Source organism: Piliocolobus tephrosceles, chromosome 6 (genome assembly GCF_002776525.5).
Source record: "Piliocolobus tephrosceles isolate RC106 chromosome 6, ASM277652v3, whole genome shotgun sequence".
NCBI lineage: Eukaryota > Metazoa > Chordata > Mammalia > Primates > Cercopithecidae > Piliocolobus > Piliocolobus tephrosceles.
In genome coordinates this window covers 155,893,061-155,920,975 of record NC_045439.1, presented here as the reverse complement: position 1 = coordinate 155,920,975, position 27,915 = coordinate 155,893,061, and the positions used below count along the sequence as shown (strand labels likewise).

Below are 27,915 nucleotides of genomic sequence, written 5' to 3'. Positions count from 1 at the left end.
CTCCTACAAGGGCCCCATAAGGTCTCCGGATGCTCAGCTCCATCAAAGCCAGGCAGGTGTGCTCCCCATCCCCAAGAGTGACACAGAACATATCGACCAGTTTCATTCTTTATCGAATGTTGAAATGCACTATTAACCCCCTCAAAAAGGGTGGAACGGTAAAGAAAAACAAAGGATCTTAAAAAAAAAAAAAAGCCTGAATTTGAATGCCACCCTCATCAGAAGTGTTAGCTATAACCAGCTGCTTATAAAGACACATCTCAATGTATTCAGTCATCAGTGTTGTCTGTGATGCAATTAGCAAGGGCGTAATTAAAGGAGATGGTCTACCTTTCCTTGTATCAAAGCAGGCAGATCAGCTGGACTAAGTAGGCCACTAACTAGGCCTACACAGTGTTCAAACAGCCAATGGCCAAGCACCTTGCTGGCAGGTAGGCGCCGTTTGTAAACAAGCTTTGCAGGCGAATGCCGAAAGTAAAAGCATCATTTGTTTTGAAGTAAAATGCAACTGCCCCTTGAGAGATAAAATTAAAAGTCACTTACCAGCCACAAAACTTGGAAATGATGCCACCTTCTTTGTCTGTTAGGAAAAATGGCAAAATAAAACACATATCAATTGTAAGTAGGTAGCCCACAAGGTGAAGGCTAAGCAGGGCTGTGATATGTGTCATAATGAGAAAAGCAAACCTCGCCATGCGTGACGGTGTTCCCAAGATATCAGCTCCATACAGCAAACCAGTCTGCTGCAGGCAACATGATGTTGGGGAGTGGCCCAAAAGCCCACCGTCTAAAACTTAGGGACCCTCAGACTAGCCTATCTTGACTAGAAGGGAGTCTAGAGACCATCCAACACAATGGTGCTCCAAACGGTGGGCATGAGAGCCATCTGGGCACGTCTTTAAAAGCAAGATAAAGGAGACTGGATACCACTCCATCGGTGGCCATTGTTATTTCAACAAAGTTAAACAATCTCATCTAAACTACCTTACCGAGAAAGGGGAAATAACTTCCATCATAGCACTGTTAGTTTATAGGAAATCGTTTGTTAAAACCTGTTGTTGATTTAGAACAGTGGCTCTCAACTGGGATGATTTTTGTTCCCAAAGGGACATTAGGCAATGTCTGGAGATATTTTTGGTTACCACAAATCAGGGGTGGGGATGGGGTAGGTACAAGGATCTAGTGGGTTGAGGCCACGGATGCTGCTCAGCTCCTACAATACACAGGACAGTCTCCAAAACAAAGAATTACCTAGGCCTCAATGTCAGTGGTGTCATTGTTGAGAAACCGTAGTTTAGAACATCGTTATCAGACAATGAATAGAATGGCTTTTTATAAAATTAAGAAGTACCAATGATCCCCCACCCCCACACATACACCATCTGCAACACATGAGCACTCCATGGCATGGTCCTAACAGCAGGGAGGCCCTCTCCTCCCTCCTCCCAGGCCAGCGTGCCGTCACCTCCTCCCCATATGGTGACACCAACTTGGCTTGACCTGGACTCCCTCTCCCCCAGGCACTGGGTGGGACGAGAACATCATGGACTAAGTGAGCAGACCACAACTCAGTGGGTCACTCCATCATTAGATGAGCGTTTCGGCCCAGAACTCTCATCCTTGAAAAAAATTACCTCTGGAATGTTGTTATTGTCAACAGGTCCATTGAGATCAGAGCGCTGCTGCTTCCTTGGCTGCTCCAGACCATTGCAAACCTGAAAATGGGGAAGTTAAAGATCGTGATTTTATATGTTAGAGAAATGCAAGATGCAAAACCTGGATATGCAATGTGATACAATTTTGTAAAGTGCATGTGTATGTCGGTGTGTGTATAGGTGTGCGTGCAGTAATCTATTTAATTATACTTAAACTGCTATGGACTTAATATTCTATTTTCATACTTCTAAAAAAGTTATTTTAAATCATTTTTAAATTTATTATCTTTTGATTGCAGTAAAATGCACGTAACATAAAGTTCACCATTTGACCACTTGTAAGTGTACAGTTCAGTGGCACTAAGTACATTCACACTGGTGTACAACCATGGTCACCACCCACCTTCAGAACATCTTCCTCTTCCCAAAACTAAAACTCTGTACCCATTAAACAAACTCCTCAATACTCCCCAACCCCAACCCCAACCCAAGCTCCTGCCAACCACCATTCTACTCTCTGTTTCCATGAATTGGGCAGCTCTATGCCCCTCATGTAAGTGGAGTAATTACATAGTCAGTATGTTCCTTTTGGAACTGGCTTATTGCACTCAGCGAAATGTCCTCAAGGGTCATCCACACTGAAGCACATGGCAGAACTTCCTTCCTTTTAGGGCTGAATCACACTCTACTGTGTGTACACACTGCCTCTTGTTTATCCAGTCATCTATTGATGGACACTTGGATTGCTTCCAGTTCTTGGCTATTGTGAATGGTGCTGCTATGAACGTGGGTGTGCAAATATCTCCTGAGTCTTCACTTTCACTTCTTTTACGTACATACCTGGAGGTGAAATCACTGGATCACAGGATAATTCTATTTTTCAGTTTTTAAGGACTTTCCGCACTATTTTCCACAGCAGTAGTGCCATTTACGTTCCCACCAACAGTGCCCAAAAAGTTAAAAGTCATATTTTTAAAAAACCTAAATACTTGGATGAGAATAAATGCAAAGTAGCCAATCTACTACTACAAAATATAAAATGCCCCAAGTACATGTCATAAGTCTTCTCTTAAAGAAGACACCAAACTACAACTGCTTCTACTTTAATTAATAAAATTTAAGGTTAGGTATATTTTCTCCATTTAGTTCCTTAGATCATTCGGAGGACAGAAGCCAGATCCATAGCCCTTAAATCCCTGTCCAAACCCCAAAGGAGGTTCCGGAGCCTGCATGGTAAGTCCAGTTCCAGAACTTTCTGGAAATAAATGATCAAGAAATAACAATATGATGATGGCAAGGAAGACACTGATGATAAAAGTTACATTTACCAGCTGGGCGAAGTGGCTCACGCCTGTAATCCCAGTACTTTGGGAAGCCGAGGCAGGTAGATCACTTGAGGTCAGGAGTTCGAGACCAGCCTGGCCATCATGGTGAAACCCTGTCTCTACTAAAAATACAAAATTAGCTGTGCGTGGTGGTGGGTGCCTGGAATCCCAGCTACTCAGGAGGCTGAGGCAGAAGAATCACTTGAGCCCGAGAGGCAGAGGTTGCAGTGAGCCAAGATGGTGCCAGTGCACTCCAGCCTGGGCAACACAGTGCGATTCAGTCCCCCCCAATCAATCAATCAATCAATCAATAAAATTTAAAAAAACAAACAAACAGTTACATTTACCTAATTTACCTAGCACCTTAGGGTTTACAAAAACCTTTTGTGTACGTGATGAATATTCTCCCCACTGCTTGATAGGTGAGAAAACCGAGACCCCAAGTGTTGAGCCGGCTTCTCTCGGAGGCAGGTGACGCCACGAGGCGTGGCTGCCAGCCCTGTCCCCTGTCCTAGTCTATCCGTGTCTTGCTCTTTGGTGGAACTCTGCCTCTCTGGGGGCTTGAGAAAAATTAAACCACCTGGGCCCACCCTCCCAGCACTGACGGGGACAGACATGCTGTGCCCCAGGCAGCCGGAATGATTGCTGGCTAAGCCTCCCCTCCAGGATCACAGACAACACTGGATTTCAAGGCAGTGGGAGTGGGGGATGCAGGGAAGCAGGCACCGGTGCTGGGCTTTAAGGATGGTGAGGGAGAAGGGAGAGCATTGCTGCTACATCTCAAGAAAGCTACATGGGGCTGCCCTTCCTAGAGCTGAGGGGGTGCAGGGGTGCAGCTGGGACTCAGCAGTGCTGAAGTCTGGTTGGTCCCTGCCTCCCCGGGTCCTGCTGCCCCTACCCCTAAGCCCCATGAGTTCACAGGCCTAGCTAGACCACACCCTGCTGTCCTGGCATGACCGAAGGCCCGGCTCTGGCTTGTCTGGGACTGCGGGCATGCTGCCCTGCTTCTCGAAGCCTAGCATCCCAGGAGCAAAACCCATCCTTCCCCCCAAGAGGGCTGTGATCTGCCAGGACTCCACTGCAGCAGACCCTGTGCCGAGCAAGCTGAGCAGACAGTGCCGCTTTCTGCAGGGCTGAGACTGGCCCAGGTACCGCTCCTCCAAGGTTTCTCCCCCTTACCCAGCCCCAGCACCGCTCTTCCTCCTATGGCCAAGGAACACCAGGCAAAAGCTCCCAAAGGATGCAACAAGAGAATCTCGCCTCAGGCGCCGCTCGCGTTCTCCTAAAGTAAACCTTATTTGGGACATCCCCCAGAGAGCTCCGCTGAGGACACTTTGCTGTTTCAAGGTGCCCACAGCACACGTTGGTATTTTACCCACTCATCTGGAAGTTCCCCAACACAGTGCCCTTCAGCATGGACTTGGTTTCCTGAAGCCCTTCCCTGCCTCACTAGTTGCTGGACAGGTGATGGTCATCTCCAAAAAACCCCCAAAGAAATCAACCAGCCAACCAGCCAATGAAATCAGGTTAACAACATCCGTTCTGCAAGCTGGGTGGGATTGAATGTGTCAGGCAGAGGGAGCGCCACAGTTGTAGGGCGACAGACTCTCATCAGGCGGCCAGGTAAGTCAGGGGTTGGGGGATACAATAGGGGCTGCATCTGCCATGGGTTAGGGCTGGGCCAGCCACTGTACCTTTGTGCAACTTCAAGCCAGGGCTCAAGGCTTGGCTGGGGACGCAGACTGATGCCCGCACCCCCATGCCCTACTCACAGGACTCCCCAGTGCGGGGACCATAGTATGGGGTGTCCACGGGCAACACAAGCTTGTCTCTACGGGTGACCCTTTCCTCCACATCAGCGTTTCCTCTAACTCCCTCCCAAGCAGGTGTCCACTCATCACCATGACAACCGCATCTCACAATAAACAGCCAGGGTTACTTTCCAAAGAGGCAGGAGGGGGGGCTTGTGATGCTTCTCACTGGGAGAGCCCATCTGGTGCTCTAATTTCCATCTCAGGGCTGGCGGGGTTGGGGGGCTGGCAGCATCTGAAATTCACACAGTTGGAGGCCCACATGGATTTGGGGCTCCAGGCATCCTAGATAAAGATGCTATTTAAATCCTGTCATGCCCTCCCCAAAGTACAGCAGACAGTCACCCCTCAAAACAAGATGCCAGCCAGGGCCGCCTCAACTCCCCACAGCCAACAGGGGACACGGGGTCCCATCCCTCGCTGAGTAGCTGCAGTGGAGCCTGAAACCCACATCAGCCATCCACTCGGAGAAGGCGGTGGCACAGCATGAGAATCAGCATGTGTCCCCGGAGCTCTGAGGACAGAAAATTAACGTGTGGTGTGGGACAGACGCTTCACAGCACACAGGACCCAGGGACAACTGTTCAGGGCAGAGATAAATGCTTGTAATAAAAATACACTAATGCCAATAAATCTTTCTAATAAACACCTTGGCTCCAGTTGGTGAAACTAAAGCTTGGATTTTTAAAAGTGTCAATTCTGATTTTGTCTGCTTGATGAAACTGAAAACACAGCAATACAACCACATTGCTTTGGATGAAACAACATCAAACCAGTGCACACCCACTCCGCTCAGGCCATCTGCAACAAAGGCAGAATGCTTCCAAGCACTCTGGAATGACAGGCATGTCAGAAGCTGAGGTTAGGGACAGAGGGCATCAGCGGAAAGCCAGGCTAGCCACAGCCATCCCCAGTGGCCTGTGAAAATTCTCCCCAAACATGACCCTGTGACAGAAAAGTCCTGGGCGGATGAAAGACACCATTAGATGACAGTCTTCTCTGGGAATCACTTCATGATTCCTGTTTTCAAAAGAGGCCATCATCCCTACTCATCTGATATTTCAACAGGGACTTCTTCCTCCACCCAGCTCAGGAGGGGCAGCCGAGACCCGCTACAGCACCAGAGCTCCAAGCAGGACCGGTGACAGCGTGACCCCCTGGTCGGACGGAAGGTCTCACTCGGCGGCGCGGACGTCCTCTTTCAGAAGCCCTTGGATCCGTCCCCTGATATCTGCGTGGCTCAGAAAACATTACCGTATTGTTCTTTTCCTTCCACTCCTCTTTACAATTCAGGTCACTCCTGTGATGTTTATCTTGAGGAGAATGGAAGCTTGGATAGAGTATTTATTCTTATAATAGTTACTCCCCTGGGGGAGCTCATATCTTTTCAAAGCAGATCTGTGGCTCAAAAGTATCACCACAAGACACATTGGGAAAACCAACCAGTCAGTCTGTACTTCAACATCTCTAGGCAGGCCTGGGAATGGGAGGAGGAAGGGAGTCCCTCCTGCAACCCAGTATCCAGGCATTTCATGGAACATATTTATACTAAAAAATAATTCACTATCTACCTGAAATACAACTTATTTTTTCAATTGCTTGTTATGGTAAAGTACACATACAATAAAATATACTATCTTAACCATTTTTGAGGGTACAGTTCAGGGTTATTAAATTCATAATGTTGTACAACCCTGAAAAACCAAAATTCTATACCCATCTAAATTCAAATGTAACTGGGCACCCTATACTGATATTTGCTGAGTCCATCAGCTCTAGGGGACAGACAGGCTGATAGCACACTCTGGCCTGGCTTTATTCCCCGTGCTTGGTCTGCTGAAATCTCTCCTCCATCACCGACCACTGGGGCCACCTGCACACATCCTCCACTTCATTGTTCACTGTCTCTTCACAGAGCCCTGTAAAGGGCAGGCAGTGGATGGCTGTGTCCAGTGCAGCATTTCAGAGCAGAATCATATTTGTCTAAATTTGTCACTGCATTTTGAGGCTTTGTCAAGTACCGTCCAAAGGTGGGCCCACACGGCCAGGCCTGAACAGGTGCCTGTTGTATGCCCCGTACGGCACAGGGCAGCTCTTGCTGAGGACAGGACGATGCATACAACAAAGACCCTGACCTGGGACAGCTCACCTTCCAATGTGGAGACAGAACCCAGTGATCCTGCCAGCCTCAGACCCTCCACAGGATGAGCCAGGGTATAAACAGACACACACATGAACAAAAGCAGGCCCTGGGAGATCAGGCCAGAGGAGCTGAAGCAGTGAGGCCAGAGACCAAACCATCAAGGTCTCAGTCAGCACTTAAACCATTAAGCAACAGGCCTGCTTAATTTTTTTCCTTTGAAAGTAATCAGAACCCTCATGCATTGCTGGTGAAAATGTAAAATGTTCTGTCACTGTGGAAAACACCGTGGTTCCTAAAAACAGTAAACACTGAATGACCACATGACCCAGGAATTCCACTCCTAGAAATACACCCAAAAGAGCTGAAAGCAAATGTCTACACACAAGCTTGTACATCTATGGTCACAGTGGTACTGTTCACATTAATCATATGGTAGAAACAACTCAAATGTCCATCAATGGATGAGTGGGTGAATAAAATGTAAAATAGCCATGCAGCGGAATATCACTCAGCCACAAAAATGAACATACTACAACAGGGATGAACCCTGAAAACATTATGCTGGTGAAATAAGCCGGACACTAAAGGGCACATGTTGTCTGATCCCATCTTTATGGATTATCTAGAATAGGCAAATCCAAATGCGAGAAAACCGATTTTTCATTGTGGGGACTGAGGGGAGAGGGAAGAATGGGGAGTGACTGCTTAGTAGGTACAGGGTCTCCTCTGGGGGCAGTGAAAACGTTCTGGAACTAAACAGCAGAGGTGGTTGAAATGCCACTGAACTGTACACTTTAAAATGGTAAACTCTGTGTTCCGTGTGTGTTACTACAGTTTAAAAATAATGGGAGAAGCAAGAGCAAGGACAGTCCTCTAAGGCTCTCAAACATATGCCCTATGAGAGCCCCTTCCTCGGAGGTCACTCATCAGCCTGTACTGAGCTAACCCTCCAGTGACTGACACCTAGGCAAAGTGGGAGCTGGTCCAGGGGAAGCGGTGAGTCATCCAGGCAGCTGTCCATCAACCACTGACACCCCCTTCTCCTGGTCACTGGCCTCACATACCAGGTGCCGTGCTGGGTCCGTCTGTGGGGAAGGTGGGAGCTCCACCCATCCTTCCCCCACAAGAGGGCTGTGCTCCACCTGCGACTCCACTGCGGCAGACCCTGTGCTGACTGCACTGAACAGACAGTGCCCCTTTCTGCAGGGCTGAGACTGGCCCAGGGAGAGTCACCCCCCAGTGCTGCAGAACCAGGGAGAATTCCATTGGCTTTTATTCAATTCTCCAACGAGAAAATCTTCATCAACCCTTTCTAATACCATTGCTTAGGTGCCAGCATGACTGCTTCTGCCACTGGTTCTACACGTTTGCTGCAAACATCTGCAATTTTTCCATCCTGCTAACTTAAAAGCAAGAAGCCCTGTGTGCATAGTTTAATTACCACAACCCACTGGGGCTAAAAATCAGTCACATGGCTTTATCAGAGGCTCAAGCCTGCAGTTCTCCCAGGAGGCTTGACCTGTGACCTCCCCTGTGGCCTCCACACTTGGCCTCGAGCCCTGCATACGTTCTGAGAAAACTAGCTTGACATCTGAAAAATGAAGGTAACGATGGTGCCCAAGCCAAAAGGAAATTAAATGACCAATAGCAAGTCGATGTTAGACCTCAGTTTCCAGAGGGCATTTTCTACAGTATTTAACTTCCACTAATTTACGTAGGCCACATCTCTGTTCTCCTAATATGAGGAGGCCACAGTTCCAGTCAGTAAGATTAGTCCTAATAAGAAAAAAACTTCATCTCAATGGAACTGCCTAAGGCTACAGACATTAAAACAAAGTCCTACAACTCATAATGTGAAAAACAAGTTTCACCAGATGATGTAGAAAGAAGATACCGGCCGGGCGCAGTGGCTCAAGCCTGTAATCCCAGCACTTTGGGAGGCCGAGACGGGCGGATCACGAGGTCAGGAGATCGAGACCATCCTGGCTAACACGGTGAAACCCCGTCTCTACTAAAAAATACAAAAAAACTAGCCGGGCGAGGTGGCGGGCGCCTGTAGTCCCAGCTACTCTGGAGGCTGAGGCAGGAGAATGGCGTAAACCCGGGAGGCGGAGCTTGCAGTGAGCTGAGATCCGGCCACTGCACTCCAGCCTGGGCGACAGAGCGAGACTCCGTCTCAAAAAAAAAAAAAAAAAGAAGATACCAATGATCCAGTTAACTTCACTAAATCTACCTGTCTACTTTTATGAATATACACAGAATATCTGGGATATTTAAACTTGTGAAAAAGGCAAGAGGATAGCAGAAATAACTGTTATTTAATGGTGGATTTAATGGTATATGTTTATTTTAATGACACAAGGCATGACCACCACCACTTTACCATAAGCCATAGCCTGTAGGATCTATGTTCCTTCCACTCCTGCCAAGGTGGGGTCATGACCCACACAAGACCTAGGAGAGAACGGGAGGCTCCCCACCTCCCACTCAGGATGTGGCTGTATTATTTACTCAGGGCTCATTTTGGCCTTAAATATCCTCCTGAAACCTCCCAGGGATGTGCCAACCCACTGCCCATGACCACACACGCCAGGTCCACAGGCCCACAGGCCTGAATGGGTGTAACCACAGCTCATCCCTACTGTGGCTACATCCAAACAGTTGTGATTGGCCCAAAGTGTTTTTGCTTCTTTGTGGGTGATACAGTTTGGATATTTGTCCCCACCCAAATCTCATACTGAAATGCAATCCCCAGTGCTGGTGGTGGGGCCTGGTAGGAGGTGTGTGGATCATGGGGCAAATCTTTCATGCAAGTGGGCCATCCCCTTGGTAGTAAGTGAGGTTTTGCTTTGAGTGCACAAGAGATCTGGTCGTTTAAAAGTGTGAGGCACTTCCCCCTCCAACCCCTACTCTCTCTCTTGCTCCCATCCCCACCATGTGAAGTGCCGGCTCCTGCTTTGTCTTCCTCCATGATTGAAAGTTTCCGGAGGGCTCCTCAGAAGCAGATGTTAGTATTTTGCTTCCTGTACAGCCTGCAGAACTGTGAGCCAATTAAACCTCTTTTCTTATAAATTACCCAGCCTCAGGTATTTCTCTAAAGCAGTGCAAGAATAGCCTAACACGGTGTGATAATGGCTACATGGGTTCAGACCGGCTCAACTTGGTTTTAGAGGATCCAAACTGGCTCAAACCAGTTATTCATCGAAAAACCTCTTCCTCTCTTTATTTCTTTTACTGTGGTAAGTATACATAAAATACAGTTTACCATCTTCATCATTTTTAAGTGTACAATTCAGTGGCATTAACTACATTGACACCATTGAGCGACCACCACCACCGCATGACCTTCAGAATGTTTCCGTCTTCACAATTGAACCTCTGCACCCACTAAACACCAGCTCCCCACTCCCTGCTCTCTCCAGCCCTGACCACCGCCATTCTACTTCCTGTTTCTGTGACTCTGACTACTGTGGGTGCCTCAGAGAAGTGGAATCACACAGTACTTGTCTTTTTGTGACTGGCTCATTGCACTTAGCAGGATGTCTTCAAGGTTTGTCCATACTGTAGCCTGTGTCACAATTTTCTTCCTTTTTCAGGGTGAATAACATTCTACTGCATGTGAAATCCTTTTCTTTTGTACTTTATCGCTATGCTTGTGGCTCAGAAGAGCAAATACAAGGCCACAGTGCAGCAAGAGGAGCCCTGATCCGCCATTGCTTTGCCTGTGGAGTGGGTTTTGAGGGCTGGGGAATGGCTGGATGACCTCCCTCTCCTGAAGATGAATGCAAGTATTTCTAAAAGTGGAGTCCAATGAATGAATGAATGAACGAACGAACATGCCATGTTTCACATAACTGGAGCCCAATGAATGAACGAACGAACATGCTATGTTTCACGTAACTGGGGCCCAATGAATGAATGAACGAACATGTTATCTTTCACATAACTGGGGCCCAGTGAATGAATCAGAGGGGGCAGTCTCCAGAGGCAGAATCATAGGCCACCTGCAAGCACATGGGCCGAAGGACAGGGGCTGATGAGACAAGAGGGTGAAGGAGTGATGCCGCCACACACGGCAACAGCCTCCACCCTGACGTCGCACCCGAGCAGCTCTTGGGGAGCAGCATCTCCCCACCTGAAGTCCACCTCAGGCTCCCTGCACAGCCTGGCTGCACCCACAGCAGATCAGGCGGGCCACCCGTGGGGCAGGCTCAGAAGTGAGTCAGTACCCAGTGTCTCTTAAAAGGACCAGGACCAGACAGAGGCCTGGAGCACAGGTAGCTGTTGACTCTGGAGGAGCAGAACAGCTTCTGTGAGCCTAGCCCAAACATCCTTCAGCTCCAACAGTTTGGGCATTGGCTCGGTCTCAGCTAGAGAGAGATCAACTTCTCTTCTGTGAAGGTTGACTGGGGAATTGGGGGTAGACATGGGTATGGCAGGTCCTGGAGGCCTCTATCAGCCCAGGGGCTCCATTCCGTTCCACATCTCCTTTCTGCACATGTCTGAGTTGTGTGTAGTTTTCCTGAGCTGCCCATGGTATTATCTGACATAGGATTAGGAGTTATTCTTGGTCAGCCTCCTATTACCATAGTCCCAAGTCTTTTCATAGTCACTGACTAGCAATGGTTGTGATCTGAATGCTTTGGGGTAAAACTCCCATGTCTGCCATCGCCACGCTGTGACATCTCGGGCAAGCATACCATGGGTGGCATTATGCATCTCAGCACGTTCAGCCATGCGATCTTTCTTCCTAAACAGATATTTCTATAACTTATTGCACCGAGCCCTGCACTTCCTAAGGAATGTCATGGACTAACCAATTTTGCCAGCTGGGCGTCTCTCAAGCCTCTGGTGCAAGAGAGGCATGATGCCAGGGGCCACGGAGGCCCAAGAACGGGAGGCATGGGGCCGCGAGAAGCAGATACACGCGGACAGTCTGGGTCCCGTACCCAACGCTCTCACTCCCCACAGTCTGCCCTAGACACTCCAGTGGCAGATGAGTGTAACTCAAGTTAATACCTCACATAAACACACACACACACACACACACACACACACTATAAGCACCTCAGCCTGCTGGCACCTCCTTAGGCCCTCCGTGCAAGTCCCTATAGACACTCTCCATCTACCCCTCCCATGCCTCTGCCTTCCCAATCCATCAGAGCTGCTCAGGCTCAGGGGACCCCGCCAACAGGTAGCCACCGCCAACAGGTGCTTTCTTCCCCAGCAGGATCTCTCCTAACTGCCCTGCTACATCTGGCCTTCCTAACGTCCCTCCCCTCAGCTCCCCAGTTCTCTTCTAGGTCCCCCTCCACGCCCCCAGTGGAACCCTCTGTCCCTCTCTCATCACTATCCCCCAACCCATGTCCTTTGCCTTCCCCTTGTCCTATTTCAGGGCTCAAAGCCATATCACAATTCCAGCTCCCTCCATGCTGAGGACACCCACACACCTTGCATGTTCTACCATCCTTGTTCATGCCCACCTTGTCGACTGAATTCCCAAAGCCCCCCTCAAAGTCCCAGAGCCTCTCCACCGGTCCCTAACTCTGCAGCCTGTCCCAGAAGCCTGCCTGGAATTGTCTCGAGCCTAGCCGCACCTGGATGGGGGCAGGGAGAATCTCACATGTCCGTCTCCCTCTAGAATAAGTTTCAAATGCAGGATAATGCCACTGTCACCTTTGCAGCCCCAGTGCCTACCACATGGCAGGTGCCAATTTGCATGGACCATATGGGAGGGATGCAGGGAGGGCCCGCCACCCACATCAGGAGCGGCCCAGCATGGGGAGCTGGCTTTGAAGCGTGTGAATTTGGGGTGGAAACTGGAAAAAAGGTGCCCAAGGTTAAGAGAGGCTTGGCTATCATTTGGAGTCTTCCAGGCCCAGCTGGTCTGCCTGGAAGAAGAGGTATGTGGGCTTCTCAGCTGACTTCCTGTTTGATATTGGGTGTGAGAAACTCAGGGCAGCCCTGGGGGCTGTGCAGCTGTTGCCCCATCCCTCAAATCAGTGACTCTGGAGTAGAAAGAGGCGTGTGAGGACTCCCCCAGCACGACACAAGCCACACTCCGGAGGGCCCTGCAGGGGGGACAGTGTGGGGGCACCTTGGGAGGCCTTAACCTGACCTCGCCCCAACAGCTCCAGTGCGGCCCTGGCCAGTCCTGGTCTTCCTCTCGTCCTGTCTCACAAGCGGGACCCACCACCTCCTTCGTGTCACTCCCTAGGACAGGTCCACTAGTGTCTCCACCCCTGCCCAGGAGGGCCTGTATCCAAACTGGGTGCAGGGCCTTGCCCACCCACCGCCCCCAGACCCGATGAGCTTCCCATGGACTGAAAACTCATCATCATCGTCATCTGTGCAAGCACTCCATGCCCCGCACCATCCATACGGACACTGCCCCAGACCAACTCCCCTCCCCACAGCCCCAGGAGATGGGGGGCTGCTGGCACAGGTGGCCTCTCCAGAATGTTCCTGGGCCCGAGCTGCTGCCGCCGGGGGGGTGCAGGCTACGGACAGTGGCTCCAGCATTCCTAACCACTGCACTCTGCTCTCTCCCTGACGTCTGGGGTGTGTTGAAGGGGGAGGTACTTTTCAGATCACCATTAGTGGGAGAGCTTTACGTGCTCTGCCCCAACAGTGTTTTAGAAGAACGTTTTAGAAACCCCAGCTTCACCTAGATTTTAAAAGCACCCTAAGCGGCAGGGCGCGGTGGCTCAAGCCTGTAATTCCAGCACTTTGGGAGGCCGAGACGGGCGGATCACGAGGTCAGGAGATGGAGACCATCCTGGCTAACATGGTGAAACCCCGTCTCTACTAAAAAAAAAAAAAAAATACAAAAAACCAGCCGGGCGAGGTGGCGGATGCCTGTAGTCCCAGCTACTCGGGAAGCTGAGGCAGGAGAATGGCCTAAACCTGGGAGGCAGGGCTTGCAGTGAGCTGAGATCCGGCCACTGCACTCCAGCCTGGACGGCAGAGAGAGACTCCATCTCAAAAAAATAAAAAAAATAAAAGTACCCTAAGCAACCCCAGATTCCTGATAAACTGCTCCCTGATAATAACAGCCACCCATGGTGACACGTCATCAAAAGGCTTCACACAAATCCAAGAAGGCAGCTGTGCTCCCTCAGCAAACGGGCCCTGAGACATCAAGTTCAGAAGCTCACGCGGAAGCAGCCAGGGTTGAAGCGTCAATGCACCCTGTGGGATTTTATTTTTCAAGGCAATCCTGGGAATCAGTGGCAGGAGGTGCGGTGTCCACCCTGTCACAGTGCTGGGAGCAGAGGCGCGTGGGAAGCAGTTCAGTATAGATGACAGGGGACACAGGAGCACCCCAAGAACCCTCCTGTGCAGCCTCCCTGTGTGCCTGACACCATGGTTGGGTAAAGCAAGGGGCACTGTAGACTCTGGGGCATGGCTGCAGAAAGGAGGGAGCCAACTATACTCCACTGAGGCCCAGGAGGCTAGAGAGTACCTTCCCCTGCCCAGGCGGGCCGTGCCCCAATGCCCCCCATAAGCCCCTGCCCTCAGTACCACCTACAGGCTCTTACAGGCTCTTTCCCAAGTCCCATCCTACTGTGGACCAGGGTTAGACAGACCCCAGGCTGCTCCCTCCTGGGCGCAGTGCAAGCCCCAAAGCCCCTCTGTGCAGGACCGCCCCATCTGCACACCTGCTGCCCCACTGCATGCTGATGGAAGAGGGGAGCCGGGGTACCACTCCTGTCTCAGTCCTCTTCTGTAAAGCAGAGACTGACACTCACTTCATATGCTGCCTAGCAGGGCATGTGTGTGAGGCTCCGGCTCGGAACACATATGGTGCCACTGCCTCCCTGGGGGACACACCCAGTTACCTGTGCTTTTAGCACCTTCTCTCCCTTGGCGCCAGACTCCTCTCACACTCTCAGAAGGTTCTTCAAAAAGCAAGGCTCTACTGAATGCCAAGTCACGGCCGAAGCATCTCTACAATGAGCAACGATGCACAATTCTGCGTTTGATGCGACCTCTGGGCCTTCTATCACGCTTCGCTTTAACTGTTGTATTAAGTTGGCTACGACGTATTGATTTTTCTTCCTTTTTCTATTGTCAGAAGGCTCTTTCTAGAAAGCACCAGCTGGGCCAGGGATAAACAGAAATCATGAAAACCCCAAATAATCAAAACGCGTATTTGGTTTGCCATTCCAAGGGATGAAACTATTCTACACTTGTTGAGTAAATCAAATACCTCAACTCAATAGCCATGGAGATCCTGGACAAGGAATGCCTGCAGCTCCAGAAATCTCCAAGGTCCCAAGGAGCAAGTCTCTGCAGGCAGAATTTCAGGCAGGGCTGACCTTTTCAGAGTATCTCCTGATAGATGTCACAAGGTAACAGGTATGATGGGGGGTCCAAAACAATCCGTCCAGCCCTTGCCACACCTGTATGTTCCACAGGCCACCCAGAGGCATCCAGAGAACATGCCATCCAGGGCCACCCCACAGACCCACAGAACTAGGATCTTTGGTGCTGGACAAACAGGCTCTTAGGTGCCCCCCAGGAGTGCAGGTGAGTCGCCCCAGGAAAAGCAATGATCAACAAACTACTCTCTTCAAGGGAAGGTGCCAAGGATGTGCCAGGTCCACAGGCTCATCCCTGAAGCTATGAGACTGAGCCAGGCACCAGTGCCCAGCTGGGGTCCTCCCTCCACTCCCGCTTCACTGCCTGATAGTAGAGGGCCACATGGGTAGGTGTAGGAGTACTAATTCCATCAGGTCACTCAATACGAGCCTGGCTGGACCCAACTCATGTATTCCTTAATCACTGCATGTTTAAAAAAAAAAATCAATACTTTATGTCAACAAACCTCAAAAAAATTAAGAAACATGTCACAATGAACAATCTTTACTTGACTTGTTTGATCCATGGCCTGAGCTCTGGTGAACTCAGGACGTGTTAGCACTGAGACAGGGACATTTTACAGACCGGAGGCTTCTGTATCTATTGGTCACCTCACTGACACCATATCCCACTCACTGAGAACAACAGGGCATGCCAAGCCTCTCAACAGCAAGGACACAGACAACAGAGGAGAAGAGACCATCATGCTCTAGGAGGAACACTGCACAGCTCCCCCACGCTGACTCACTCTCCAGCAGGCAGGTTCGAATGCGGACTGCACGGAACTAGACGCTTTCTCTTCTAAGGTTCTTCAAGGGCTGTGTTAAGCAGTGTTTAGAAGCATGTGTTTTGGCATAATACATTCTATTCACAGGGGAGCTACTTAACTGTGCCATCTGCAGCACGGGACAAACCCGAGCTCCATCCCTCTGAGTTGCTCTAGGATTTACTGAGATCATATTCCTAACATCCCTAACATGGTGCCGGCAGTCACCACCAATACCACTGCCACCTCCACCAGCACCCAGGGACTTTACACAAACCACAAAATAAGAAACGTTACATCTGCAGAAGCCAAAGGTCCTGATAATAACACAACGACAACCTTTCCATCATCACCATTTGGGGTTGCTGAATCATCCTGGAACTGAAGCACACAGGGAGAGGTCTTGGGAGTTCATGTGTCCTGGTTTTCTACTCCCCAGGGTGTAAAGCTTGGGTCTGTATTCTCCCATAGGCCCTGCCTGGAGGGAAAAGGGCTTGCTGATCCACCGTGTTTGGGAAGTACCGGCCAGACTGGCTGGTGTCTCCGCTACAGCAAACGTGGGACTTTATGCTGCTTGTGTGTGAGAAACCAGCCAACCTCCAAGAAGGGAAAAACTTTGCAGCAAAGTTTCCCAAAGTCATTTGCCAACCAAATACAGCCAATTCTCATTCATATAGTTACGTTCTGTAAAGCTGCCCTGAGCAGTTGAGTTGATGAATACTGAATACATTGCTCCTAGGGGCAATACAGGGTTAGGTTCCTATGAGCCTCGGGACACATTTTTGTCAATTAATCAACACAGAACCTTGTTTTATGTGTGTTTCTGTTTATAGACACCTTGTTTAATACAGATTTCTTACAAACAATTAATTATATACAGTATTTCTTTACCATAAAACACTAGCTGAGAAGAGTTTAACACTTCCCTGAACCTAGATCACAAGACAGTAAAGTTCTTGGGTTTTCTGCCTGTTCACTGTGCTTTTTTAAATCAGGCATTGTCCCATGAATCTGCAAATTTAGCCATTCCTCCACCTTTTCCTTAACTTCATCATACACTACAGAAGTTCCTTTAGCACCTCCCAGAGTGGCAGCATAGATGAGTCAGCACTGTCTCTCAGCCCTGAAGGAAGCTTCTCTAGCACATGTAAGGCACATGGCAGCCATTCTGTGCTGAGGATCACTAGACTTCAGCACCACACTTGAGGGCCATTTTACCACCAACACACACACACACACACAATCAACAAAAACGCAAAGAACTCTAAATAGATTGTGAAAAGAACAGCTGTTTACAGTATGAGAGCTGAAACAAGAAGGCAAAGCCTTGTGCAACCTCAGCTGGGAACATGAGAGTTGGGTGACTCAAATTCTTCCCTTCTCTGTACCTCTGCTAATGACCGGGAAAGTGCCATGAGTATTGATTTCAGGGTTACAAATCAATTTCAGCAAGTTAACAAAGTTGCAAATATGAAATCCATGAATATTAAGGATCAAGTGGTACTTTGTTTACAGAATACCTCTAAGAACGTGTTTTGGGAAATCCTGACCTAGGTTTGTCTCTTTGATTGGAAAACTCTCTACGGTGGAATTCTACAATGCCATATGGCAAAAGACTTTTTTGCCTGTATTTTCCAAATTTTCCTTAGTAAACTTGCAGTGCTTTGAAAGAAACCTTTTTTATTTTACTAAAATAATTCATGTGTAGATCTCTGTTCCCCATCCTGTCTTCCTACAGTTTTAGAAATTTTATCGCTTTTGTGTCTCTCATATCCCAGTCTCCAGGCAGACCTCTTGGTCTCAGCAGAGTTGCACAGGTGGGAGGGCTACCTGCAAACTGAAGTCTTTTCAAAATGCATGGCATCCTACAGCTTGGGAGGGCTCCAAAGGCCACACAACCTACTTCTGAATACAGACAGCAACTCATTTCTCTTTTCTTTTTTTTTTTTTTTTTTTTTTTTTTTTTTGAGTGGGGAGTCTTACTCTGTCACCAAGGCTGGAGTGCAGTGGTGCCATCTCGGCTCACTGCAGCTTCCACCTACCCAGCTCAAGCGTTTCTCCTGCCTCAGCCTCCCGAGTAGCTGGGATTACTGGCGCACACCACCACGCCCAGCTAATTTTTGTATTTTTAGTAGAGATGAGGTTTCACCATGTTGGCCAGGCTGGTCTCGAACTCCTGACCTCAGGTGATTTGCCCACCTCGGCGTCCCAAAGTGCTGGGATTACAGGTGTGAGCCACTGCACCCAGCTGGCAACTCATTTTTCATATCGACCAGACCAAAGCAACGTCCTCTGTGAACACACCCACCCAGAGTGGGAAGAAGGAACCATTCAATTAAATCCCTCTGTACCCAAAGGAGGTGGAGGGGTCACAGAGGGGTCATTAACATCTTAAAAGTACTGCAGAGATGACAAAAATAATATAACTGAAATTCAAAAGAAAGTGTACTAAAGAAGAGGATATACGCAGCAGAAAGTCACACCTACAGTGTAGACAGTGCTTCTGTGAGACGGAAGTGCATCCAAACCCCAAAAGATACAGAACATGCATCCAACATCCACAAAGGGAAACAATTAGGCAAGGCCATCCCGGGAAATGGCCAACGCTGACGTACGGCATGGGGATTTCTCCTCAGGTAATAAACCCAAAGAAGGAAACATGATTTGTACAAAGAGGTTTGTGGCAGCCTCACACCTAAGAGGAAATGCCATTCACAATCTGCACGCTCAGTGGCAGAGTACGTACAGAGAAATACGTTACACGGCACATCATCGCCCAAATGGATCGTGGAAAGGTCACCACAAACAATCATGAAAAGTATATGACAAACAATCATGAAAAGTATATGGCGACATGGAGAAACATTTATCAAACATCAGATTTGAAAAGCTGTATGACAAAAACACATCTGTGTTACGACGACAGCCACATACATCGTGTACGCTCAATGCTATGGTCTGAAAAGGCGCACAGATGAAACAGCTCATCCATGAGGGTAGCAGGGACCATGGAGAATACATTTTTTCATCTTCTCATTTTTTCTAATGCTACTGTTGCCATTCGTGCAATGACTAAATGCTATTCGGTCCTCTTAAAAATATCCAGGACACACTTTTTCAAGCTGTACAATGAGTAGAAGAGAAGGGAGGGTTTCCTCCAAGTGAGTCTCCTACAGCATCACAGCTGGAATGTGGTGTCTTGTTGAAATGCAGATTCAGTTTCAGCAATTTGGGGCGGGGCTCCCCAGTAATGCCAATGCTGCTGGGTTAGGGTTAGAAAGCAAGAGTCTACAGCACCTAAGTGACCAATATTGCCAATGTCTCCCTTCAGATTTTTTTTTTTCTTTTTACTGCAGCCTCAACCACAGGGATCACGACACAATGTGGACAGCACTGGGAACAGAGAGGTGGGCATAGGACACATGGCACCCTGTGCGCCTGTTTGAGGCCAGGCCTTTGCTGGCTCCTGGCACGGCCTGGCGTCCCCCAGGGGAGTAAGAGGTTGCTCTTAGGAAAGCACGTTGTGATTTCAAGCAAGACAGCACCAAATCTCCCAGTGCACATCCTTCATAAAAAAATCTTGCTTTCAAGATGAGTTCTACGGCTCTCTCTGGTCAGCTTTCAAAGAGGTCCTCATCTGGAATGGGGTACTCAAATCCAAGGACATGGAGACCCTGCCCACGTGCAGTGGGCCTGGCAGAGTCTTCAGAAAGAGTAGTCAGGATCCCCAGCACCAGGGTCCCTGTCAGCCTCGAACTCTGGAACTGGCAGGTGCTCCCCTTGACAGAGTTAATTTGGGAACTGATGAAAGAAAAGAAAAGAAAGGCCAGGCGCAGTGGCTCAAGCCTGTAATCCCAGCACTTTGGGAGGCTGAGACGGGCGGATCACGAGGTCAGGAGATCGAGACCATCCTGGCTAACACGGTGAAACCCCATCTCTACTAAAAAATACAAAAAACTAGCCGGGCGAGGTGGCGGGCGCCTGTAGTCCCAGCTACTCGGGAGGCTGAGGCAGGAGAATGGCGTGAACCCGGGAGGCGGAGCTTGCAGTGAGCTGAGATCTGGCCACTGCACTCCAGCCCGGGTGACAGAGACAGAGCAAGACTCCATCTCAAAAAAATAAAAAAAAAAAAAGAAAAGAGAAAGAGAGAAAGAAAGAAAGAGAGAGGAGAAATAGAAGAAAGAGGGAAAGGGGGAAGGGAGGAAGGGAGGGAGTGAGACAGGGTAAAACAAAACAAAACAAAAGCTATTCAATCATTAACCAGTTTAAATGAACTTTTCCAGTGTCTGGACAAGAGCATTTCCTTCGAGGACACACTCTCCTCAGGGGGAGAAGCGACCTACTTTTCCATTCAATGCCTCTTCTGGGAAGAACAGACCCCCTCTTGATCCTCCACAATGGCTGGGGACTTCCCCCACCTCCACCTGCCCTTGTAAACAGCTACTACCACCCATTCATCCAATCATTCTCACTCATTTACCTCCCAGCTCTCCAACCCCAAGATCCCTGTGTTTTTACCCAAATTACCATCTGGTTAGCATGAAGCACAAAACCAGAAAATATCAGGTCTTGCTTACTCCCCACCACGCTCTAAAGATAATTTTTTTTGACAAGAACTTGGCCAGCAATGCCATTTGTCACAACAAGATGCAGCACGTCACATGCTCTGCACAGCCCACGTCAATCTCTGAGGTGCCTTCACCACTGTTGTGGGACAAGCCCATGTCCTGCTAAAGACCCAAGAAACACTTTCAAGGTGCTTTGGCCTAAAGACTAGACCCAGGGTCCAGAGCCTCCTGGCCTTAGGGGTGAACTCCCCCAACACCCACTAATACTATGGGACTTCCTATGCATCCCACAGCCTCCTGTAAACACGGAATTGCTGTGAATGACAGGAACACCCCCAAAGTGAAGTCAACTGACACTTAATGTTCTTCAGAGAGAACGCAAGACATTAAAATACAAGTGCCGAAAATCCAAGGGTCAATATGATTTCCATTCCAAACCCAAGCTCTCAGCGTGCACGCGCACACACACACACACACACACACACACACACACTCAGTCACTCTCTCTCTCAAATTCATGAATTCTTCTCAGAAAAAAATATTTACTAGTTAAGGCTTTAAAAAATATGACAGCAGTCCACATACTTGGCCAAATAGAAGTTCCTTCACACAGGTCCAATAATCACATCTTTATATATTCACTGTGAGGCCTTTTTTTTTTTGGGGGGGGGGGGTGGGGGGAAGGCAGCTTCTCAAATGTGTTTAGTAGATTGCAAGCTGACTTTGCTATAATTAAAATACAGTTATGCTGACATCCAGTGCCCTCATTAGCATGCGTTTCTTCCCCGAGGTTTTGTCAAACCTTCAAAAAAATCCTTTTCCAAATAGTTATTCACAACTATTTACCCACCAGGTCAAGGCCCATGGGCTTTCAGAGACGCGTCCACTGTGAAATGCACTCTGGCCCCCACCCCAGCCACCAGGCCACCCACCACTGGCCGCAGCAGTGTGTGAGCACCAGCACCCCCACGTCTTTGCCACTGCCCTGCTGGTCTGAGTACACCCCTGAGGATGGAGGGGCTCTCCCAGACACTGTCCCACCATGAGCAGACCCAGGGCAGCGGGCGAGAAATCCAACCTCTCTTCTAGGGTGGGAGGAGGGGTGTCTTCTGCGATACACGAGTCGCCACTCAGCCCTCAACCGGCTTCACTCCTGAGTCTGGGGGGTGAGCTTAAGAGTGGCCGGAGCATCCACGCAACACGTCTCCCAACTGGACCAATGACAAGCTCAGCCACCATCAGAACTGTAAGGCACCCAGCACCCCCCACTCCTTCGCTTCAGCATCTGCGAGGTCTGTACCCTGAGGTCCCCTGCTCTTGGGCCCCTCTGCTCCCTTCCCTGGGACAGCCAGAGTCCTACCTGCTCCGGGAGCCACTTCGGCCTCTCTTCTGGGGTCCTAGTCTTGGGCTTGAAGCCTCTCTGGGGGTCTCCGGGGTGCTTGGCCTCAGGAGGGAGGTTCAGCGACTTGGGCCTCGCCTCGTAGGTGCTGGGGCTGCAGGTGGCCTTGCTGTGCGGGCAGGCCTCTGCAGAGTCCCCAGGCCCCGGCTCAGGTCCATGCTCGGGGCTGGCCTCACAGGCACTGGTGATGCTGGTCATGCTCAGGCTCATCTTGATTTCAGACACGATCTGGTCGATGTCCTCCTCCTGGTCCTCCAAGTCCCCATCCCCGCGCCTCAGGTGGTAGGGGGAGGCGCCCGTGTTCCCGTTGGCCTCCTCGGGGTAGTAGTCCTGGTAGCCCTCTTTGCTGGGACAGTAGTGACCGTCTTCTTCCTGGTCGTGGGCCTCAAGGACAGAGGGCTCATCCTCCGGGATGGGCAGTTGGCCATCCGGGTAGTCCTGGCTGCCTTCAGCCTCGTGGCCGTGGGGGTGTGGGCCCGCGGAGTCCGTCCACTCCTCCACCGCCTCCTGGCACTCGTCCGTGTCCACGGGGTGTGCGCCGTGAGCCAGGTACTCCTCCCCATTGCAGTCCATGCCCTCCAGGTAGCTGTCGTCCTCAGGACAGTAGCGGATGTAGTAGGTGATGCCCTCCTCCTCCTCAGGGAGGCCCTCGTCATAGTCCTCCTCCTCGGAGGTGTTGTTCACATAGTCGGAACTGGAGTCCCCATCGGGGCTATGGTTGTGGCACTCCTGTTCCTCGGGCGTGGGGCTCTCTGGCCGCAGAGCAGCCAGCTCCAGGCCCTCGGGCACATAGCCCTCCAAGGGCAGCTCCATGTCCTCGCTCTCGGGCTCCTGGCTGTGGGGGACAGGACCCGGTCTCACCCTATGGTCCAACATGCCGCTCCCCGCGCTCTCACGCTTCCGGTGGGCCATGGCAGGTGCTCATGCGGCCATCATCACCCAGAGGCAGCCACTGCGGGGAGGAACATTGGGAAGGACAGAGTCAAAACCCCACAAAGCCCAGCCACGTGTGGGGCCACTTCACCACAGCACCTCCCACCACGTTCTCCCGCAGCACCTCCCACCACGTTCTCCCACAGCAATGTGAATGCACATCCATTCAAACAATGCGCCATCCCCACCCCGGCTGACTCATCAAAACAACATGCATCCACGCCAAGAAGAATGAGGGCACACGGAGCTCCAGGAAAAGCAGTCAAGGGAGGCACCAGCAACTCGCCAGGACACCTGCCTCTCCCCAAGAACCCACCGGCTCATTCCTGACTTCTCACTCAATTTGGGTAGCCCAGGTGACCAAGACAAATGGTCATAAGATCAGGTTGTTTGCTCTCAAGAAGAAAACGAGCAGCTTTCATTAAGAAGACATAATGAGGACCCATGAGGAGGGATGTTAACTCTTCCCAATCTAAATCCATGGCCCCTCAAAGACTAACTTGGGTCCCTTCCCCTTCAGGCTTATCCCATCCTCTCCCTCCTCTTCCCCTTCAAACCGAACAATGCTTGCAGAGGAACTGGATGTGCAGGAACCATCCAGGCTGAGCAATGTGCAGGAAAGCTCAACACAAGTCCCTAGCATGGCAGACTGGAGGGCTCAAGAGAGGGGACAGCACTGCTTGGCCATGGCGGGAAGAGGACAAAGGGTGCAGCTGCAGCCTGCAGGTATCGTGGGGTGACAGGGCAGCTGCAAAAACCTGGCAGGCCAAACTGGGAGAAGGCCTGGACCCCGTGCCCTGGACTCTGCACTCTATCCCCCAAATCACACTGCTATGGCTTTAATATGTCCCCCAAAGTTCATGTGTTGGAGACTTAATCCCTAATGCAACAGTGCTGAGAGGTGGGACCTTTAAGAGGTGATTAGGTCATGAAGGCTGTGCTCTCATGAATGGATTAATGTCTCTATCTTGGGAGGAAGTTCTTTATTGTGAGAGTGTGTTTGTTATAAAAGTGAGTTCAGCTCTCTCCTGCTTTCTCTCTCACTCTCCCTCACCTTCTGCCTTGGGATGACACAGCAAGAAGGCCCTTTACCAGATGCTGACACCTTGACCTTGGACTTCCAAGCCTCCAGAACTGTCAAAAACAAATCTCCAGTCTTCATATAACCACCCAGTCTCAGGTATTCTGTTATAGCAACAGAAAAGAGACTAAGACATAGGCAGAGTCACTGAGCAATTTTCAACATTTTTTCTTTTAGCCCTGTCTCTCTGGGCCTGGCATGGGAACAGAGGCTAGAGGCAGGGAGATGACTGAAAAGGCTATTCTATCCTCTAGGGGAAAGCAAGGGGCTAGCATCAGGAAGGTGGCACAGAGGACATCCAAAAGTTTGCTTAACGTTCTATTTCTTTTTTTTTTTTTTTTTTTTTGAGATGGAGTCTTGCTCTGTCACCCAGGCTGGAGTACAGTGGTGCCATCTCAGCTCACTGCAAGCTCCACCTCCCAGGTTCATGCCATTCTCCTGCCTCAGCCTCCCCAGTAGCTGGACTACAGGTGCCCCCCACTACACCGAGCTAACTTTTCGTATTTTTAGTAAAGACGGGGTTTCACTGTGTTAGCCAGGATAGTCTCAATCTCCTAACCTCATGATCCACCCGCCTCAGCCTCCCAAAGTGCTGGGATTACAGGCATGAGCCACCGCACCCAGCAACGTTCTACTTCTTAAGCTAAGTGTTTCCCCAAGTGTTTGTCATATTCTTTCAACTGTATTCTTACATTACACATTCCTTTTTGCTTGTATACTTCAATTATTTAAAAAAACACATTCCAGTAGTCCAGTTAAGAGCTTGCATACTTGAAAATCCTTAAAATGGTAAATTTTTTATGTCTATTTTACTGCAATTTTTAAAAAGGAAAAAAAAAGGAGAGCTTAAACTAAAACAGTAGAGAGGACAGTGGAGAAGTGGCTCAGCGAGCACCTTAGGTAGCAGAAGCAAAGGGATCTGGGCTCAGATGGGAGCAGGGAGTGAAGATGAAAGAGGAGCTATCAGTGACCCTCAGCAGTCACTGCCCGGCCCGGGCTCTGATCTTGCCTTCCTGTACCTCCTCTTCCCCTGTTGTCTCTTTAGGGCACAAACTCAAGGCCTTCCATATTATATCCCCCGGAGCTCCCAACACAGCACCTTGTTTGTAGTAGTGCCCAAAACACATCTTGTTATGAGACTGAGTGTACCAGATAGTCACAGTTACAGCAGTATGAACATTCTCAAAAGAATGAAGAAGGAGATAATTATTTCATCCAGTCCCGACACTCAGAGTGTGGGCACAATTACTGATGGAGCCACATGCTTCCAACGTGTGAATTCACTCCAAGGACACTTGACATCGAAAGAAGTAATGTTTACTCCACCACCTGCGCAGGCTTGTCCATGGCTGTGTCTCAAGAGCGTCACTAGTACGCGGAACAATTCTCAGCACTCTCCCTAGAGTGGCCCACAGACAGCAGAGATGTCCCACACCAGCAAAACTGTCACTGAGAAGGACCCTGCAGGGCCTGTTACCCCACTCCCAAACCCTGAAACTGGCAGGACAATTCAAAAGAGCTGTTCCCCAGAAGAGAACAAGGGGCCAGCACTAAGACATCAGTGACCCAGATGTGTCAGAGGACGCATCAAGAACACTGAGCTGCCTCAAAGACCACACATAGCTTGACACCACATTTCTTATTTCACAGAGGACAGCCAGTCACAAGAAACAGGTTGCAGGAGTGATGTCAGGGACTTAGCAACCACAACTCTCGGACACAATCACCAGTAACTACATTCCTCAAGACGGTCTCTCAGAAGCATGTGCTGAATGCAGCTGCTAACACGCAATCAGATGTCCATGTCTTAACTGTCAGGACAGCAAAGGGCAGATGGTACATCACTGGCACATGAGCACACAGCTCCCATTCCTTGTACAGCGGTGCCATCTCTATGGCATCCCTGTATGTCGTCAGGTTCTAGACACCAAGCTGTGCACATCGAAGGTATGTACATACTTGTTAGAGAACGAACTAAAGTACACAGTACTCTTACCATCTTAACTTCAAATTCTCTGTCATCCACGGGGGTAAAATCTGTAATATACACATAGAAATATGTATACCAAAACTAAATAAAATATTCTCTAGGCCAATATAAGACATAAGGACTAAAATACACATTACAATAACATGGAACAGTCCCCGATCCTATTAAAATACTGTCCAAGTTTTCAAAAATGAAAACACTGAGGACACTGTAGGAGAACTACAACAGAACCAGGAGTTTATTTTCCACTGGTGTTTCCCACAAGCTCTCCAAGCCTTCAAATGATTTCAGAAAAATTTATCCCAGATATGTAACACTACCACAACCATGTAGCTTGGACTACAATTACTCAATTCATCACTTACCACTGCTTCCTATACTTTTTGCATTTCTTTCTCTTGAACTATTTAGGGGGATTTCATTTTTATTTTGTAAAAATAATTGTTAGAGTCATTTTGTTTAGTTAGGAGGTAACCCTTTTGTGTCTATAAAATGGCTCTGATTGCACACAGAATGATATCTTTGCTGGGTATAAGATTATTGCATTGCATCCTTTTCACAATAATTTGCTAACACTGTTCCACTATCTTCTAGCTTACAGCCTCGCAGATGTGCACTTTACTTCTAATCAGATTCTTTTTACCTTGGTACAAAAATCTATTCCTTCTGTCTGGAAGCTGATACAATTTCCTCTCCACTCTTAGAGTTCAGAAATTCCAGCCAACTATGTCTGGATAAGGGTCTTTTTTAATTTTACGAGGGTCTCATTAATTTTATGTGAGATTCATTTGCTGAGCCCTTTCCATATCAAGTCCCACATCTTTAGCTACAGGAAGATTCTTGCTATTTCTTTTTTATTTCTCTCCCTAATGGCCTTTTTCTCTTCCTGGAATATCTCTGGAATTTGCCCTCCAAATCACTTAACTTTACACTCATAGCACCCATTTCACATTTTTTTTCTGTGTGGTATAAATTAGTTCCTCCATTTGACCTTCCAAAACACTAACTCACTTTTTAGCAAGATGTGGCATGTGACCTGTCTTTGCTCTTGCTGGCAACAAAGGGTCCCTAAGACACCAGTGCAGGTCTCTCAGCGAGTGGATGGCTGGACAGTGTAAGATACAGTGGGAGATGATTTTATGGTGAGCTGGAGGCAGTCAGGGCGGTGATCTGGGACTTCACTGTTGAGATGTGAAGAGGTGCCTGTATTTTTTAGGTACGACAGAGATAGGCTGTCCTCAGCCAGATCTGCTTGCTTCCAGGGAAAGTGTCCACCCCTCCTAGAGGCACAGGAATAAGGTGCTCCCCTGAAACTCCCTCAGTCTGTGTGCTGCACCTGCCCCCAGCTCCAGAAGTTCCAGACTTTTCATGGAAGAGGTCAAACTTCTTCCCTTGGAGCAAGCAAATCCAGTCACTGTCTAGAATCTTTTATTCTTTACATAGAAATATTTAACCCATGAGAAAGTTTACACATACAAGGTAGGGAGCAGCTTCGTGTTCCCCATGATGGTTACCCCAGTGATTTTCAAGCTTTGTTACCCATTAAAAATCCTGATGCCCAGATCACACCTCATACCAATGACCCTGGAATGCCTCAGACAGGAACCAGGCATCAGCAGTCCTAAAGGTTTCCCAGGTGATTCCAATATACAGCAAAGTGTGGGCACCACGGCTTTACTTAGATAACCCAATACCCTTTATTAAACAGACCGTTCTGTTTCTCACATCTTACAGTGACCAGCCATTTCAACTTTAACACTCAAAGTCTCATGTCCCAGGAAACCCTCAGTTCCAGAGGAACTGGGATGGCTGGTCACCCTGCATGTCATACACTAATTTTTTTTTTTTTTTTTTTTTTTTTTTTTTTTTTTTTTTTTTTT

The 27,915-nt window shown here is 49.1% G+C and overlaps 1 protein-coding gene across 2 annotated transcripts in view; it reads right to left on the bottom strand.

Annotated features, from left to right (window-relative positions):
• APBA2 (amyloid beta precursor protein binding family A member 2) overlaps positions 1–27,915 on the bottom strand; it is a 232,690-nt gene that overhangs the window by 39,948 nt on the left and 164,827 nt on the right. For both annotated transcript variants that reach the window (XM_023187701.2, XM_023187700.2), the window contains exons 4-6: positions 21,993–22,983; positions 1,635–1,715; positions 544–580 (exon numbers count right to left, since the gene is read on the bottom strand). In XM_023187701.2, the coding sequence (XP_023043469.1) occupies positions 544–580; positions 1,635–1,715; positions 21,993–22,943 (1,069 nt within the window). In that variant the 5' untranslated portion in view covers positions 22,944–22,983. The remainder of the gene's footprint in view (positions 1–543; positions 581–1,634; positions 1,716–21,992; positions 22,984–27,915) is intronic.